The sequence below is a fragment of the Salmo salar genome, chromosome ssa12 (genome assembly GCF_905237065.1).
Source record: "Salmo salar chromosome ssa12, Ssal_v3.1, whole genome shotgun sequence".
Classification (NCBI taxonomy): domain Eukaryota; kingdom Metazoa; phylum Chordata; class Actinopteri; order Salmoniformes; family Salmonidae; genus Salmo; species Salmo salar.
The window spans coordinates 54,817,620-54,836,735 of NC_059453.1; the positions used below are offsets into that span (position 1 = coordinate 54,817,620).

The 19,116-nt window shown below is 41.6% G+C and overlaps 1 protein-coding gene across 4 annotated transcripts in view; it reads left to right on the forward strand.

Annotated features, from left to right (window-relative positions):
* The window catches only part of LOC106565101 (uncharacterized), a 59,036-nt gene that overhangs the window by 23,752 nt on the left and 16,168 nt on the right, over window positions 1–19,116 (forward strand). For all 4 annotated transcript variants that reach the window (XM_014131825.2, XM_045691512.1, XM_045691510.1 and 1 more), the window contains 3 exons: window positions 14,057–14,227; window positions 15,284–15,473; window positions 15,953–16,864. In XM_014131825.2, the coding sequence (XP_013987300.1) occupies window positions 14,057–14,227; window positions 15,284–15,473; window positions 15,953–16,864 (1,273 nt within the window). The remainder of the gene's footprint in view (window positions 1–14,056; window positions 14,228–15,283; window positions 15,474–15,952; window positions 16,865–19,116) is intronic.

Here is a 19,116-nt window from a genome sequence, read left to right on the forward strand (position 1 = left end):
TGTTTTTTTATCAATTATTATATTTGAGTTTAACCACAATATTTATTGAATTATTTGTTATGTATTTTCTGGTGGATTAAAATGAACTTTCTATGGCTTGTTTTAAAATAGCAATATTTGGGAGATGATTTCCTTTTAAAATAACTGAAAGTGAGAGGTTGAACTCTTAATAAAGGATAAAGACCATTCATGAACATAGGGTGAGTGTCACAAGCGTCGAAAGGATTAGACCAAGGTGCAGCGTGTATAGTGCTCATCTTTGGATTTTAATGAAATGCACTTCAGCAACCAAATAATAAACGCTCAACAGTTCCGTCAGGTACAATCACTAAACAGAAAATAAACGCCCACAAAACCCAAAGAAAAACAGGCTGCCTAAGTATGGCTTCCAATCAGAGACAACGAAAGACACCTGCCTCTGATTGGAAACCATACTCGGCCACACATGGAAAATGAAACATAGAAACAGAAAACTAGAACAAATTCCCCTAGAAACAAACCAACCCCAAAACACACAAAACAACCCCCTGCCACGTCCTGACCATTCTACTATGGCAAAATGACCCTTCTCACTGGTCAGGACGTGACAGTGAGACATTCTTACTAATTTCCTAGAGAACCAGTTTGGATTTAAGTATAACATTTGTATGACTGAAGCCTTTACTGAGAGGTCTAACGCTTTAATATTTAATCATTTCTGCCCTCTGAATACAAATTCCTTATATAAATAGGCCCTTCAATTTTGTCTCACTTGCCATTCCAAATAAAATGGAAAATATTTTTCTCAAACCATTTAAAAAACTGTTTGCAAGACCATGAGCAAATAGGTAAAATGGGATATGACTAAAGAGTTAATCAGGGAGTTTTTTCCACAAATAGACAGGTATTTCCCTTTCCATGTTACCAATATCGTACCTATTTTTAACTTCCTATTAACATTTATTGGAGTGAGATCATTTATTTATTTTGGGATATGTATACTGAGTATATCCACATCACCATCAGACCATTTTATTGGCGAACTACACGGTACTGTAAAAGTCGTACTTTTTTGTGATCAAATACGTAAATAGTACACTTATCATAATTTGGTTGTAATCCAGTGATCCAGAGTCTGTGGAGGGATCCAAGTTGTGGATTTATAAGAAAACATTAATCATCAGCGTACAATGTAACCATTGCTTATAAACCCTGGATTTCTAATCCCTTGATATTATTGTTGGATCTGATATCAAATCAAAATATATTTATCACATGAGCCGAATGCAAATAGTCTGTGTAGCCATTTGATTAGCTGTTCAGAGGTCTTACGGCTTGGGGGTAGAAGCTATTTAGGAGCCTCTTGGATCTAAACGTTGCGCTCCGGTACCGCTTGCCGTGCGGTAGCAGAGAGAACAGTCTATGACTAGGGTGGCTGGAGTCCTTGGCAATTTTTAGGGCCTTCCTCTGACACCGCCTGGTTTAGAGGTCCTGGATGGCAGGAAGCTGGGCCCTGGTGATGTACTGGGCCGTACGCACTACCCTCTGTAATGCCTTGAGGCCGAGCAGTCGCCATACCAGGCAGTGACGCAATCCGTCAGGATGCTCTCGATGGTGCAGCTGTAAAACCTTTTGAGGATCTGAGGACCCATACCAGATCTTTTCAGTATCCTGAGTGGGAATAGGCTTTGTCGTGCCCTCTTCATGACTGTCTTGGTGAGCTTGGACCATGTTAGTTTGTTGGTGATATGGATGCCAAGGAACTTGAAGCTCTCAAGCTGCTCCACTACAGCCCTGTCGATGAGAATGGGGGCGTGCTCAGTCCTCCTTTTCCTGTAGTCCACAATCATCTCTTTTGTCTTGATCACATTGAGGGAGAGGTTGTTGTCATTGCACCACACGGTCAGGTCTCTGACCTCCTCCCTATAGGCTGTCTCATCGTTGTCGGTGATCAGGTCTACCGCTGTTCTGTCATCAGCAAACTTAATGATGGTGTTGGAGTTGTGCCTGGCCGTGCAGTTAAGAGTGAACATGGAGTACAGGACGGGGCTGAGCACGCACACCTGAGGGGCCCCCGTGTTGAGGATTAGCGTGGCAGATGTGTTGTTACCTACCCTTACCACCTGGTGGCAGCCCGTCAGGAAGTCCAGGATCCAGTTGCAGAGGGAGGTGTTTAGTTCCAGGGTCCTTAGCTTAATGATGAGCATTGAGGGCACTATGGTGTTGAACGCTGAGCTGTAGTCAATGAATATCATTCTCACATAGGTGTTCCTTTTGTCCAGGTGTGAAAGAGCAGTGTGGAGTGCAATAGAGACTGCATCATCTGTGGATCTGTTGGTGCAGTATACAAATTGGAGTGGGTCTAGGATTTCTGGGATAATGGTGTTGATGTGAGCCATGACCAGCCTTTCAAAGCATTTCATGGCTACATACGTGAGTGCAACGGGTTGGTAGTGATTTAGGCAGGTTACGTTAGTGTTCTTGGGCACAGGGACTATGGTGGTCTGCTTGAAACATGTTGATATTACAGACTCAGACAGGGAGAGTTTGAAAATATAATTGAAGACACTTGCCAGTAGGTCAGAGCATGTTCGTTGTACACGTCCTGGTAATGTTGACCTCTTTAAAGGTCTACTCACAATGGCTGCGGAGAGCGTGATCACACAGTCATCTGTTGCTCTCATGCATGTTTCAGTGTTACTTGCCTCGAAGCGAGCATGGAAGTTATTTAGCTCGTCTGGTAGGCTCGTGTCACTGGGCAGCTCTCGGCTGTACTTACCTTTGTAGTCTGTAATAGTTTGCAGGCCCTGCCACATCCGACGAGTGTCGGAGCCGGTGTACTGCCATTTGATCTTAGTCCTGAATTGACACTTTGCCTGTTTGATGGTTCGTCGGAAGGCATAGCAGAATTTCTTATAAGCTTCCGTGTTAGAGTCCCGCTCCCTGAAAGTGGCTGCTTTACCCTTTATCTCAGTGCGAATGTTGTCTGTATTCCATGGCTTCTGGTTGGGGTATGTACCTACAGTCATTGTGGGGATGAAGTCCTCAATGAACTTATTGATAAGGCCAGTGACTGATGTGGTGTACTCCTCAATGCCATCGGAAGAATCCCGGGACATATTCCAGTCTGTGCTCGCAAAACCGTCCTGAAATTTAGCATCTGCTTCATCTGACCACTTTTTTATAGACCGAGTCACTGGTGCTTCCTGCTTTAGTTTTTTCTTGTAAGCAGGAATCAGGAGGATAGAATTATGGTCAGATTTGCCAAATGGAGGCCGAGGGAGAGCTTTGTACACGGTCTAGAATGTTTTTACCCTCTGATAGGCAACATTTAATATGCTGATAGCAATTAGGTAAAACTGATTTAAGTTTCGCTGCATTAAAGTCCCCGGCCACTATGAGTGCCGCCTCTGGATGAGCATTTTATGGTTTTCTGACGTCGGTGTACAGCTCATTGAGTGCGGTTTTAGTGCCAGCATCGGTCTGTGGTGGTATGTAAACATAAATGCCTAGGCGCCCGCCCTGTATCTTACCAGAGGCTGCTGTTCTGTCCTGCCAATAGAGTCTTTAACCCGCCAGCTGTATGTTGTTAATGTTGTCGTTCAGCCACGACTCTGTGAAACATAAGATATTACAGTTTTTAATGTCTCGTTGTTATGATAAATGTGCTTTCAGTTCGTCCCATTTATTTTCCAGCCATTGAACGTTAGCTAGCAGGATGGAAGGCACGGGCAGATTAGCCACTCATCGCCTGATCCTCACAAGGCACCCTGATCTCTTTCCGCTAAATCTGCGTTTCCTTCTCCAGCGAATAACAGGGATCTGGGTCGGGTGTATGTATTATATCCCTCCCGTCTGACTCATTGAAGAAGAACTCTTTTTCCAGTTTGAGGTGAGCAATCACAGTTCTGATGTCCAGAAGCTCTTTTTGGTCATAAGAGACGGTAGCAGCAACATTATGTACAAAACAATTTACGAACAACGCAGAAAAAATAACAAAATTGCATGGTTGGTTAAAAGTCGATGAGATGGCAGCCTTCCCATCCGGCGCCATTACCAACATCATAGTAACACCGGTTATTTTAATATCTAACATTTCGATGCCCAAATTAAATAGATATGCTGATAGATGACAACCTTGTTTTACTCCTCTTGACAGTTTAAATCTTTCTGAGAAGGAGCCATTATTTACTATTTTTTTATTTTAACCCATTTTATAAGAGATTGTCAAAAATTGAAATATTCCAGGCATATATACAAACTCCAGTTATACTTTATCAAAAGCCTTTTCAAAGTCAGCTATGAGTAGTGGGCCTGATTTCCCAGATTTGTCATAGTGTTCTATTGTTTCCAGTACTTGCCTTATATTATCTCCACTGTATCGTCCATGTAAAAAACCTGTCTGATTAGAATGAATAATGTCTGACAATACCTTTTTAATTCTATGAGAATTGTTGCATCACAACATTGGAGTGTAAGGGGTCTCCAATTGTTTTAGTGGACTGGATCTTTATATTTCCCAATTATATCCTGTTTCACTAATAATGACATCAGACCTTCTTGTTGAGTGTCGGATAATCTACCATTTGCAAACAGCTGGAGTGGTTAAAACATGCTAATAACGGTCCTCTGAGTATATCATAAAAGAGTTTGGTATACCTCAACTTATATACCATCCAGCCCTGGAGATTTCTCAGACTTAAAGGCTTTACATGCATCAAGAATTTCCTCCTTAGACCTTCAGTCTAAGTTCAATGCTATTTCCACTATCACAATTATCAGAGCACTTGCTGGCGTTGCTGCGGAATGGCTGGGTTTTGATGATGAAATCATGCATGTGTTGAAGCTTGGCCAATCAGAATGTGCTCCATGGCAAAATATGTGGTTGATTCATGTTGTGTATTTCAGGACTTTTATGCATTGCCTTGGAATAAACAACCAATTTCATTGTTAGTCCATTATAGTTTGTTAAAAGCCTTACAGAAACAAAATAACAAAATGTAGACCTATCTTTGCTAAATACGTGAACTTGAACCCATTTTCAGACTACATTGTTCTAAGTAAGAGGCCTAATGTATTGCATTATGGCTGAGCATGAACATGCCAAGCATTGTCAATAAGCAAGATTAAATGCGTTACTGATAAGCCCTAAGAATGGGAATAAGAATGAATAAATCTAATAAATTCTAAACAAAACCAAACAATAACTTGTTTTAAATAGGCTACGTCACAATTAAAGGCCCCATAATTTCTCCCTGTGGGAATATAATATTTAAACAACCCAGACTATGGAGCGTTTTACACACATCAAAAACGGGACCTGCGTGGCTAAAATAATGTGGGCCAGCCTACAATGCATAGATATAAAAGGAACATCAGCTCACTGTTTGACCAATCTCAAACTAGATATTTCAATAAAGCTTTGGTGATTAAGATTTATTTCCAAGCGGTTTCAGGAGTCAAACCCTTTATCGACAGTCTTAACTACTTCGCGATTGAATTGGACAGGTTAAAAAAGGAGCCTTCCTTGAGAAGAGGGGAGGCTATGCTTGGTTTTTTAATCCCCCCAAAAATGGGAAAAAACTGTCGTTTTTAATGTTTCAAAAGCACATTACACTTCTCTTGTTCCATGCGGATATGGGCAGTGTGCGTCATGGCTGGATAGGCTGCGCTTCCGCTGTTAAAATCAATGCCATAACCAAATGCGTTCCCGCTTTTGGTTGGTCTTAAACATTCCTATTTTCGCTGCCTAATATTAGCACATCGGGATTATGTTTTTAAGGACACACCTCAAATATGTACAACCTACCCATCGGAGCGCATACGAGCTGATATAAAACAGATAACTTGCCGAAACTGGCGTTAAGACTGGAAATGCCAGTGCGCCCATTTTTACATGAAGAAATTGAAAACTAACGTCCGTTTGACACTATTGCCCCCTCAATGGCAGCCGAAGATTTAGCCCTTAATCTGACATGGTATAGGTATAATATTTTATTAAGCATGAGGTGTATGAGGTGCATACTTTTGTTTCAAAGTAGATTTGTTTAAGACTACCAAGAAACACTGTGTGAGGCTGATTTAGCCCACTGCAGTAAAATGCTGAAGTTGTTCTTGAAAACGCTCATTATTTACCAACTGCCCCAGACCACTTGAAGAACAGCTTTGTGCGTCGTTTGACATTTTTTCCCTATCGCGTCACTTTATATACAGATCTCTGCTAAACCTTGAATCAAGATGTTAATCTGTGTCAGAGTCTAGGTGATGTGGGTAAGGCGGAGTCAGGCGCAGGACACAGAGATGAGTAATAATAGTAACTTTACTCAAAAATAATCCTCCAACAAGGAGAACGAAAATCCAGAATCACATAAAGAGACAACTGACAACAATAAACACGTACAAAACTATGGTTAAATAGGGAAATAATTAAAACGAAATGGGAACCAGGTGTGTACAATACAGACAAAACAAATGGAAAAGGAAATGTAGATCGGTGGAGGCTAGAAAGCCGGTGACGTCCACCGCCGAACGCCGACGGAACAAGGAGAGGCACCAACTTCGGCGGAAGTCGTGACAATCTGTCTCTCTGTGACCTCCAAATACTTCACAACAAAGTTGACTCCAATTTCAAAGTTGCCAATGTCTTTGCAAATGTTGCAAAAAATATATACAGTACCAGTCAAAACATTTTACACACCTACTCATTCAAGTTTTTGTTAATTTTTACTATTTTCTACATTGCAGAATAATTGTGAAGACATCAAAACTCAACTATGAAATAACACATACGGAATCATGTAGTAATCAAAAAAGTATTGAACAAATCAATGTAGCCACCCTTTGCTTTGATAGCTTTGCACACTTTTGGCATTCTCTCAACCAGAGGAATGCTTTTCCAACAGTCTTGAAGGAGTTCCCACATATGCTGAGCACTTGTTGGCTGCTTTTCCTTCACTCTGCGGTCCAACTCATCCCAAACCTTACAAATCGTGGAGGTGTGTTTTGGGTCATTGTCCTGTGAGAGTCCCACTAAGCGTCTTCACTGAATTTCTGATCAATTTGATGTTGTTTTAATGGACATAAAATTAGCTTTTCTTTCAAAAACAAGGACATTTCTAAGTGACCCCAAATTTTTGAATGCTAATTAATATATATTCAATTTTCGATTAAGGTTGTAACGTAACAACATGTGGAAAAGGGGAAGGGGTCTGAATACTTTCCGAATGCACTGTATGTGGTTCAGTGACCCTCATGAACCGGCACAGATGTTAAACTTTTTTGTTGTTGTTGTATTGTTGGGTGGCATCTAAGGGGCAGTATATGTGAGGTTCAGTTGTCTCTGAAGTTATTGGGGAAAGATTGCCTGTCAGTTGGACAACGTCTCGCAATGGGATGATCGACCACTGAGAGGGATGGGGGCAAACTGAGAGTAGATTTTTACATCAGGGGGTTCAACAGGGACTTGTCTTTCACACCAGAATATATATATTTAAACATTGGAATATGCTCAACTCATGCCTCTTTTTCAGTTATCAAAAAGGTATTGCAGTTGAGTGAGGTGGGAAGCCATTTCAAATGGGGGAATTTCCCACTTTTTTCTTCAGATACTTGTCTACAGGGATGAAATGAGGCACATATGTTGAAACCAGGTGTTTGAGCCTTTTTCAGCCCTTTTTGGAAGACTTCAAAATTCTATCTAAGTAAGGGTATTCATCCATATATACACTAAGGCATCAATTAAAAGTTAATGGTGCATTTTAAGAAACTACAAAGTTATGGTAGCCACAGTCCTTAATCCATTTCAGGGCTAAACTATCTCTAGAATAGTCGCTAGATCTTCCTTGTTGGTCCTGTTAACCAGGTGGATTGCCTCTGGAACAAATGAGGCCATATGCCTATTGGTGGAGCACTTCAGACAGTGCAGGTGGCATCCAAGGGGGAGCAGTTGGAACTGCGGGTTGAGGACATGGGTGCTGTCCCCCAGGATGTCATACATCTTCCTCCTGGCCTGCCGCTCAAAGAAGGAGGCCAGACTTCTGAGAGGCACCACAGTGATCTTAGAGCAGGTGTTCACAATGGCTTGGAGGCGGTCCTTTTCTTGACAGAGAGGGATGTGAACCAGCATTATAAAGAGAAAAACAGAACACGCTCTTAATGAAAGAACTGTAGAAGGTTTGCAATATAGATTTGTGAACACTGAATGAGTTCAGTTTCTGAGGAAGTATTGTCTCTGATGGGCGTTTTTGATGATGGCGTCTGTGTTTTGTTCAAACTTCAGGTTATTATCAAAGATGGTATCAAGATATTTATACTGGTGCACAATGTCCACCTCCTCACCATGGATGATCACTGGGTCCATCCTGGGGGGCGTCCTTTCCTGAAGTCAACAACCATTTCCTTCATCTTGGACACATTCAACTCCAGCAGCGCAATGTCACACAAGTTAATGAAGTCCTGAAGGGCTGGGCTGTGGTCCTGCTCAGACCCTGAGAGGAGTTAGAGAAGGAATGTGTCATCGGCAAACTTCACAAGATGGCGGTGGGCATAGGCACTCTGACAGTCATTGGTGTAGAAAATAAAAAAGATGGGCGACAATACACACCCTTGTGGTGAACCTGTACACGTGAGTAGGGTGTCTGACATTAATATACACTCTCCGTGGCCTGTCAGTTAAAAAAGCCATAATCCATTAGATAAGGCCATGGTCGAGATCGAACTGTGAGTCAAGTTTTCTGGCTAGGATGGAAGGCTGCATGGTGTTAAATGCAGATGAAAAGTCCAGAAACAAAGGCCCTCCTGCTCTCCAGATGTCTGTCGATGGTATCCATTAAAAACAGCTTGATGTCGTCCACACCTCTCTTTGTGCGATACATGAACTGCAGGGGATCCAGCAGAGCAGGAAGTGCGTTCAATTGGTGTCATAGGGGCTTTTTGAAAGGGTTAAAAAGGTCTAATCTTTCCAAAATTTAAATGTGTAGTTTGGCAACCCTCATTAATGTCACATATGTGAAAAGCCAGTGTTTCTGAGGTGGATTTTTTTGCACTTGTTGGAAGACTTCAAAATTCAATCTAGGTAAGGGTATTTATCCTTATGTAGTCTATGAAACTCTTCAAGCCTTTAGGGTTGTATGAATTGAACTTTTCCCAAAAGTATTGTTGGGCGGCATCTATATACAGTACCAGTCAAAAGTTTGGACACACCTACTCATTCAAGGGTTTTTCTTAATTTTCACTATTTTCTAAATTGTAGAATAATAGTGAAGACATCACAACTATGAAAAACACATATGGAATCATGTAGTTACCAAAAAAGTGAGATTCTTCATAGTAGCCACCCACAACTTTGGCCACTCTTGGCATTCTCTCAACCAGCTTCATGAGGTAGTCATGCATTTCAATTAACAGGTGTGCCTAAAAGTTAATTTGTTGAATTTCTTTCCTTTTTAAAACCTGTTAGGGCTAGGGGGCAGTATTGACACAGCCGGATAAAAAACGTACCCGATTTAATCTGGTTACTACTCCTGCCCAGTAAGTAGAATATGCATATAATTAATGGCTTTGGATAGAAAACACCCTAAAGTTTCTAAAACTGTTTGAATGGTGTCTGTGAGTATAACAGAACTCAAATGGCAGGCCAAAACCTGAGAAGATTCCATGCAGGAAGTGGCCTGTCTGACAAGTAGTGTTTCATCTGGGCTCTTTTTATTGAAGACTGAGGATCTTTGCAATAACATTTTTTTACATTTTAGTCATTTAGCAGACGCTCTTATCCAGAGCGACTTACAGTAGTGAATGCATACATTTCATACATTTTTTTTTTTTTAATTCCTACTAATAAAGTGACAAAAACCTATGGCTCCCATAGGCTCTCAGAGCCCGGGAAAAAGCTGAATGATATCGAGGCAGGCTCTGGCTGAAACACTTTCTCGCTTTTGGCAAGTGGCCACTCAGAGTACTATGGGCATAGGCGCGTGCCCGCGTCGACCGAATGCTTTCTTTTCTTTTGTCTGTTTACCTAAACGCAGATTCCCGGTCGGAATATTATCGCTTTTTTATGAGAAAAATGGCATAAAAATTGATTTTAAACAGCGGTTGACATGCTTCGAAGTACGGTAATGGAATATTTATAATTTTTTTGTCACGATTTGCGCCATGCTCGTCACCCTTATTTACCCTTTCGGATAGTGTCTTGAACGCACGAACAAAACGCCGCTGTTTGGATATAACGATGGATTATTTTGAACCAAACCAACATTTGTTATTGAAGTAGAAGTCCTGGGAGTGCATTCTGATGAAGACAGCAAAGGTAATAACATTTTTCTTATAGTAAATCTGACTTTGATGAGTGCTAAACTTACTGGGTGTCTAAATAGCTAGCCCTGTGATGCCGGGCTATCTACTGAGAATATTGCAAAATGTGCTTTCACCGAAAAGCTATTTTAAAATCGGACATATCGAGTGCATAGAGGAGTTCTGTATCTATAATTCTTAAAATAATTGTTATGCTTTTTGTGAACGTTTATCGTGAGTAATTTAGTAAATTCACCGGCAGTGTTCGGTGGGAATGCTAGTCACATGCTAGTCACATGCTAATGTAAAAAGCTGTTTTTTGATATAAATATGAACTTGATTGAACAAAACATGCATGTATTGTATAACATAATGTCCTAGGGTTGTCATCTGATGAAGATCATCAAAGGTTAGTGTTGCATTTAGCTGTGGTTTGGGTTTATGTGACATTATATGCTAGCTTGAAAAATGGGTGTCTGATTATTTCTGGCTGGGTACTCTGCTGACATAATCTAATGTTTTGCTTTCGTTGTAAAGCCTTTTTGAAATCGGACAGTGTGATTAGATTAACGAGAGTCTTATCTTTAAAATGGTGTAAAATAGTCATATGTTTGAAAAATTGAAGGTTTTGCATTTCTAAGGTCTTTGAATAACGCGCCACGGGATTACACTGGCTGTTGAGTAGGTGGGACGCAAGCGTCCCACCTAGCCCATAGAGGTTAATGTGTTTTAGCCAATCACTTGTGTTGTGACAAGAAAGGGCTATCTTCTGTATGCCACCCCTATTTGGTAAAAGAACAGTTCAAATAAGCAAAGAGAAACGACAGTCCATCATTACTTTAAGACACGAAGGTCAGTCAATCTGGAACATTTCAAGAACTTTGAAAACTTCTTCAAGTGCAGTCGCAAAAAACATCAAGCGCTATGATGAAACTGGCTCTCATGAGGACCGCCACAGGAAAGGAAGACCCAGAGTTACCTCTGCTGCAGAGGATAAGTTCATTAGAGTTACTAGCCTCAGAAATTTGAGCCCAAATAAATGCTTCACAGAGTTCAAGTAACAGACACATCTCAACATCAACTGTTCGAGGAGACTGCGTGAATCAGGCCTTCATGGTCGAAATGCAGCAAAGAAACCACTTCTAAAGGACACCAATAATAAAAACAGACTTGCTCGGGCCAAGAAACACAGGCAATGGACATTCGATCGGTAGAAATCTGTCCTTTGGTCTGATGAGTCCAAATTTGAGATATTTGGTTTCAACCGCCTTGTCTTTGCGAGATGCATAGTAGGTGAATGGATGATATCAACATGTGTGGTTCCCACCGTGAAGCATGGAGGAGAAGGTGTAGAGCATGGATCCCGTGTGGCTCAGTTGGTAGAGCATGGTGTTTGCAACGCCAGGGTTGTGGGTTTGATTCCCACGGGGGACCAGTACGGGGGAAAAAAAATATGAAATGTATGCATTCACTACGGTATATCACTCTGGATAAGAGCGTCTGCTAAATTACTAAAATGTAAATGTAAAATGTGGGGGTGCTTTGCTGGTGACACTGTCTGTGATTTATTTCGAATTCAAGGCACACTTAACCAGCATGGCTTCTGCAGCGATACGTCATCCCATCTGGTTTGTGCTTAGGGACTATCATTTGTTTATCAACAGGACAATGAAAAAACACACCTCCAGGCTGTGTAAGGGCTATATGACAAATAAGGAGAGTGATGGAGTACCACATCAGATGACCTGGTCTCCACAATCACCTGACCTCAACCCAATTGAGATGGTTTGGTATGAGATGGACCACAGAGTGAAGGAAAAGCAGCCAACAAGCGCTCAGCATATATGGGAACTCCTTCAAGACTGTTGGAAAAGCATTCCAGGTGAAGCTGGTTGAGAGAATGCTAAGGGTGTGCAAAGCTGTCATCAAGGAAAAGGGTGGCTACTTTGAAGAATCTCAAATATAAAATATATTTTCATTTGTTTAACACGTTTTTGCTTCCTACATGATTCCATGTGTTATTTCATAGTTTTGATGTCTTCACTATTATTCTGCAATGTAGAAAATAGTAAAAATAAAGAAAAACTATTGAATGAGTAGGTGTCTCCAAACACTGGTACTATATGTGAAGATCAGTTGTCTCTGAAGTTCTCGTGTCAAGATTTTGACTGTCAGTAGGATTGCATCTTGCAATGGGTTGATTGGCTATTGAGAGGGATTGGGGGCAAACAGAGTTGATTTTACACCAGCGGGGCCAACAGGAACTTGTCTTTCACACTAGAATATTTTTTTAAACATTGCAATATGCTCATCTCTTGCCTGTTTTTCAGTTGTGACAAAGGTCTTGCAGTGTATACACCTAACACCCATTGAGTAGGGTGGCAAGACATTTCAAAGGGGGGAACTTCACACTTTTTTCTTCAGAATCTTGTCTGCAGGGATGAAGAGGCACATACAGTATGTTGAAACCAGGTGTTTCTGAGCCTTTTTTTTGTTGCCCTTTTTGGGAAGACTTCCAAATTCAGTCTAGGTAAGGGTATGTATCCCTTTGTAGTCTATAAACCCTTCAAACCATTGGGGGGATTTTTCTGGGGGATTTTTACTCAAACGTGTCTGTGGAGATGCATATGTGAGTCTCAGGCCAATCAGACCATGGATATAAGAAGGCTTGCCCCTGGACACTTCTAACTTCAGTGGGTGGCTGGGCATGGCACTGCCAACATCAAACTTGATGTTGGGCCAAATGCAGCATCAATATATTACAAATGGCCTTAGGCCCTTATAAAGTATATAAACAAGATAGGCGTAGCCACCCCATCATCATACATAAGGTAAAAACAGGATATCCACTTTGAAAATGGACAACTACAGTGCATTCGGAAACTTTTTCCACATTTTGTTACGTTACTGCCTCATTCTAAAATGGATTAAATAAATTGTTTGGCCACACACACAAACTGAGCAATCAGGGGAGAAGGGCATTGGTCAGGGATGTGACCAAGAACCCGATGGTCACTCTGACAGAGATCCAGATTTCCTCTGTGGAGATTGGAGAACCTTCCAGAAGGACAACCATCTCTGAAGCACTCCACTAAATCAGGCCTTTATGGTAGAATGGTAGAGTGGCCAGACGGAAGCCACTCCTTAGTAAAAGGCACATGACTGCTCGCTTGGAAAGATGAATGAAGCAAAGTACATAGAGATCCTTGATGAAAACCTGCTCTAGAGTGCTCAGGACCTCAGGCTGGGGGTGAAGGTTCACTTTCCAACAGGACATCGACCCTAACTACACAGCCAAGACAACGCAGGTGTGCCAATCTTTTAGTGGCATGCCGAAGAAGACTCAAGGCTGTAATCGCTGCCAAAGATGCTTCAACAAAGTGCAGAGTAAAGGGTCTGAACACTTAAAAGAATGTAATACATTTGCAAAAATGTCTAAAAATCTGTTTTTGATTTGTCATTATAGGGTATTGTGTGTAGATTGATGAGGGAAAATAAAGATTTAATCAGTTTTAGAATAAGGCTGTAATGTAACAAAATGTGGAGGGGTCTGAATACTTTCCAAATACGGTGCATATTTTCGGTCCAAGACTACAAATATATTAAGTACAGGCCTGGATGTGACATCAAAAAGGCCATTTTGCCAGCCATTTCCACATCTATATAATGTAAAAAATTAATAAAAGCCCTAACCTTGGTCTGCTTTTGGAAAGGAGTTTCAAGGCTCAATACAAACCAGTGTTAAAAAATGCAGTGACGATAGGTTTCTTTTTCCTTTGAAACACAGAGTGAAGTCTGTTACATCAAAGCAGCATTTCCACAAATCCTGGAGCTTCTGAACACACACTTCAAGTATGTCAGGAAATCGGACAACGGGCGCTATGTCAAACTCCTGAAAAAGGTCATATATGACCTCTACTCTCAAAACTGCATACCTGAAATTAACGAGGAGATTGAGGTGAGTGCTACTTACTTATGAGCTTTGCTACTCTAGTCCAGGAACAGTCTCTTCCAAAGGTGTTTTGGATTGTGCCGAGGTGCATCATGCAAAATGCATCATCATGATGAGGTGGCAAGTGACACTTTGCTTCCTGAAAATCCTTTGTCTTGAAAATTTGACTGCTGACAGGATAAGCGAGAGCGTTTACTCCACCTAAAATCTGTCCAAGAAAATAAAACCATGAATTTAGGCATTTTTGTATGGAGGTCAATGAGTTTTGAATTTGGTCAACAACAAAATGTAATGCTTAGGTTGCATCGAATGCACTGATATAAGTGGACGCAAGTGTCATTTCAGCAACTTAAAAAAATACTACCTTATATAGGAGTTGGGCCTGTTTTTCACACGCTCATCTGCCCTAACATTGGATAGAATGGTCCCACATAATCTCGCCTCCCCACGCCTGCCGTCAATGTATTTCCATTAGAGTGGTCACTCGACTATCTTGTCAGTATAATGGATCATCTTTGCTGCTCACATGCAACAGTCGACCAAAGGAAAAAAATACCAAAATATAATTTTGGGGTTGATTTTTCCTTTATTAAGAGAACCCCTTGTCCAACATCCTCACTGTGAAGTTTTGGCTAGCTAAATGTGAATGTCTTATCCATGATCAAATACTAAATTAACCCCTATACAAAACAAATGGCTTGATCCAATCAGAGAGATTGATTGAAAAAATTCTTAGTTGATTTCCTGCAATCAAACCAAATATTTTGAAATAGTTTTACTTTCCGCAAAGTAATTTGTTTTAGAGATCTTTACAAAACACGACACTTTCATTTTGTGAGAATACTGTATATAATGATCTACAATAGCCTGCTCCTCTGGCAACTCCCTTCACTGAGATCAGAGTTTTCATAATTAGAAACATTCATTAAGCATCACGTATTATTCAATAAGTGCCATTAAAAAACACTTGAAAGTGTTTCAGGATGTTTTGAATTGTTGGTAGGGAATGAATGTGACCGGTTCCGTCTCCTCTCTCCTGCTCTCCTGTCATCCGTGTCACAGAACACCCCATTGAAGTTTGTCAGAATGCACAGCACCTCGCCCAGAGAAGCTCTGACGAAAGCCCGGGGGGTCATTGAGATGTACATGACCCTGATGACCAAGAGCAACGGGCCCGTCGACTGGAACTGCGAAGAAGAGTACGCAGAGGATTACCTAGAATCCACCACTGCCCTCCACACCCCCACCGCAGGTAGCAGGAAATATAAACTAATAATTATAATATCTATTAATATCCATTCTATGAGGTAGGTAGTCGTTTTGTAGATTTTTACTGGTGGTTTCAGTCTCCCATATCTACCACATACTTTATTGATTGTTATTGCTGTTTGTCCCCCGTAGTGGTATATTTTATTTTATGAAGGATCATCTTTCATTTGGATGTGTTAGCTTGCATGTTATGAGGAAAATAACATTATATCCCATATAAAATCTAGTCAATACCTAAATTAACACCAGAACATCTCTAAAACACAGACCGCTACAATGTCTCATGTTTAAAAGCCAGCAATGCTCGCAGAAATGATTAAGAGATTCTGTGTATGTTTACTTTGCTGTTTCGGAAGAAAACATTTTGCCACCCAAGATTACTCAAAGCTGTTTTCAGACTGTTCTCTTAGACATATTTATCCTCACCATTCCCATGTTACATGTCCCTCTCCTCTGCCCTAGCTGAATCTGAACCTGAACGCCAGTGTGCATGTCCAACAGTGGGTCCGGTGACCCCTGATGTCTCCCCGGTGTCCCACAGCGTATGGAGCAGTCCCCCACAGCCCACCCTCTCCCAATTCACCTCGATTGTGCCTCCCAGGCCGACTCATCCATCCCTGGGTACCAAGGGCGCTGAGCCCCGGGTGTTCCTGGTGAGTTCTGGTACCGTAAGACCCCCCTTCCCCAGGGAGCTGCAGCAGACTGTCCCCGATGGACGTTCACTTGGAGGGGGCAGAGAGGGGGATATACACTGGGACTTTCGACCACCTTCACCCAATGGAACTGAGTCAGATTCTGCACTCTACAACGTAGTTGCTGACACCCCATCTGCCACGAACGACCCTTCCCCGTCTTCCCCTCCCAGTCTGGTTCTCCGGGGGACCGTTGGCTCCCATGACGAGACATTTTACTACCCCGAGACTGAGAGGATAAGGGAGACTTCCACAGACCGACCAGCAGGGAGAGGAGCAGCAGGCTCACCCCACAGTCCCTTCGCTGTTGCTGGGGCCAAGCTGGTCACACCAGTCCCTTTCCTGTACAAGTTGATTGGCATCACCCCCAGTAGTGATGAGAGCACTGCCTATGTGTTGGCCAAGAGGTCGCTGGACGCCAGGAACTATGGAATACTTCAGGATGGGGTTTCAACAGAGACCCCTCAACTAGAGGACACTAGAGAAAAATACCCAGGCACAGAGAGATATTTACATGACTCGAACCCTCCGATTGAAAGCACTACAACCGAAGCATCTCCACGTTTGAAGATGACAGTGGAGGAGCCAGACAAACTACACACCACTACAGAGGCACCCGACCAAGTCACGAAGACTGAGCCAAACCATCCTAGGACATCCTATAAGGAAGGTTTCAGCACAGGTAAAGCAAAGCACCCTGTTTGAACTACTTTCTGTGTCCTCCTACAGATTCAAACTACACACATTCAATTTCATAGAGATTTGCTTAGCAATTTATTTGACTGCACTGTTTCCACTGGTATTAACCCTCAAGAGTCTAAGCCCTGTCTAAGCAGGGGGGTCTGTCCTAAATTTGAGAGATATAAAAAAAGACAAGGAAACTATATATATATATAAAAATGTATTTATCCCCTTATTTTAGGAACTAAACTGTCTCCATGTATATTGTACTTCCATTCATTTTTTAAATCTTGTACCGGGGACCTTCAGATGAGAGAACCTTCTGGAGAACACCATCGTGTTCATGGGAGTTTCAACTTTCCACCGACGGGTTAGTGTGTAGGACCAAACCGTTCGAAGGCTACAGACGTTTTTGTGAGAAGACTGATTTTTGGGATTTCTCATGGTCTGACGAACAGCTCTAGCTCGGGCCAACTTTCACAGCAGATGCTGAAGGGCAATGTGGGCGGATGCGGTGGATTGAAATGCAGCCCATGCAAAAAACTGATATCCAGCTTAAACAGACAGATTTCAATGGGGATTTCCACGGGGCGAGGAACTTGTAGGTGAATGGTTAACCTGATACTTACCTGATACTACCAAATGCTGTGCTATTATCATTTCACCATGTAATTTATTTAGAAAACTCTTAAATACCATACCTCTTAAATATCGCCTTCAGTGGGACCAATAATCTTCCAATATGTTGTATCAAACGCAAAAATCTAAAGAAATCACAGAAAACATAGCATCACTTAATGCGCCTGTCATTATATCTTCTGTAGTCGGACCAAGGAGGAGTAATGATTTTTGATGCCATTATGAATGAATCAAACATGCCTGGCCACGCTTTGGGCTGCCGCACACACAGAGACATAACCGGCATAGTCACACGTGACACAGCATAAAATAATGCAATCAGCAAAATAAAAAACACACTGTTTACACAACCTATGGTAGCTTAAAAGCACTATCACACTATCAGCAAGACCGACAACAACGGTATCAAATCAAAGGTGACAGGCTCGTGGTGCTGAAAGGACAGCAACCCTATTACCTGTGCACTCCATGGTGCTGAAGGTGAGACAATTTTGGTCAAACACATAGACAGGGCTGATAGACAGGCGACAGCAGTCACACACGGCATCAAATAATGTTAGGCCCAATGAAATCATAACAATACAAAAACACAACCATTTATTTTCCAAAATGAAAATGACCTGTTACTTCCCATTGCAAATATATTTGATCACGTTCATCACACTAAGGGACAGATTGAAATTTACAGAATGACTACCTGGAGGAAAATGGGAGAGGGTCATGCTTTTTCAATTTCAGTCAAGGGGAGGAGTTCGTATTTTTTCAATCTAGTCCAGGGGAGGTCATGTAATTTGTAATTGATGAAATTTCAATATTTCTCAGTGTTTTAGAACTAGTTTCTTGATAGGATATACATAACGATGTGTGCCCGATACCGCCCCTCATTTCTGATTCTCCGCTGGGCGCGCAATATCAATTTCAAAATTGTGGTCTCAATCAAATGATCCATAGCCTATATATAGGCTATGAAGTGCATGCTCGGATAAGTTCATATTTCTAAAATAGCTGCTGGAATGGTGTAAATATAATTAGTCTGCATTACACACCGCAATGGATATTCTAAACCTTAGCCCCGGCCTGCTCTGCTCTTGCTGATCAACAATGTTTTTGTGTGTTGCTTAACCAATGGCTGTGCTGTTTAAGGCTACAGTGGCAGTTCAGGAGGAAAGTCAAAGGTTTCTTCAGAAAATAGGATTTATCCAAATATGCACCATCTTGCAGACGGACTAGCCTATAGCCTATGTTCTGTTCAGTTTGAGACGGAGAGCGCAAAGATAAAGAAGACTAGAGGTCAACTTTGATAGCTTGCTACTACTATAATTGATTTGATGAAAAACAAAATACAGCATTTATTGCCCATTATGTATCAATCAGATTTATTTACCTCACAATAAGCCAGATTCTTACATTATGGTGCTGAAACTTGAACCTACTCTGTCTGAGGTGGAAAGCAGGCCTAACTTTTGAAAGTACCATGCTCGTATTCCTAATAACGTCTCAGATATAATATTTGTAAACAGGGGCAGTTTCGTTGTAAACAAGACACACTGATTTGGCATTGGAGAAATATGATAAGATGAACACACAAGCTGTAATGGTATGCGTGAAGGGCTG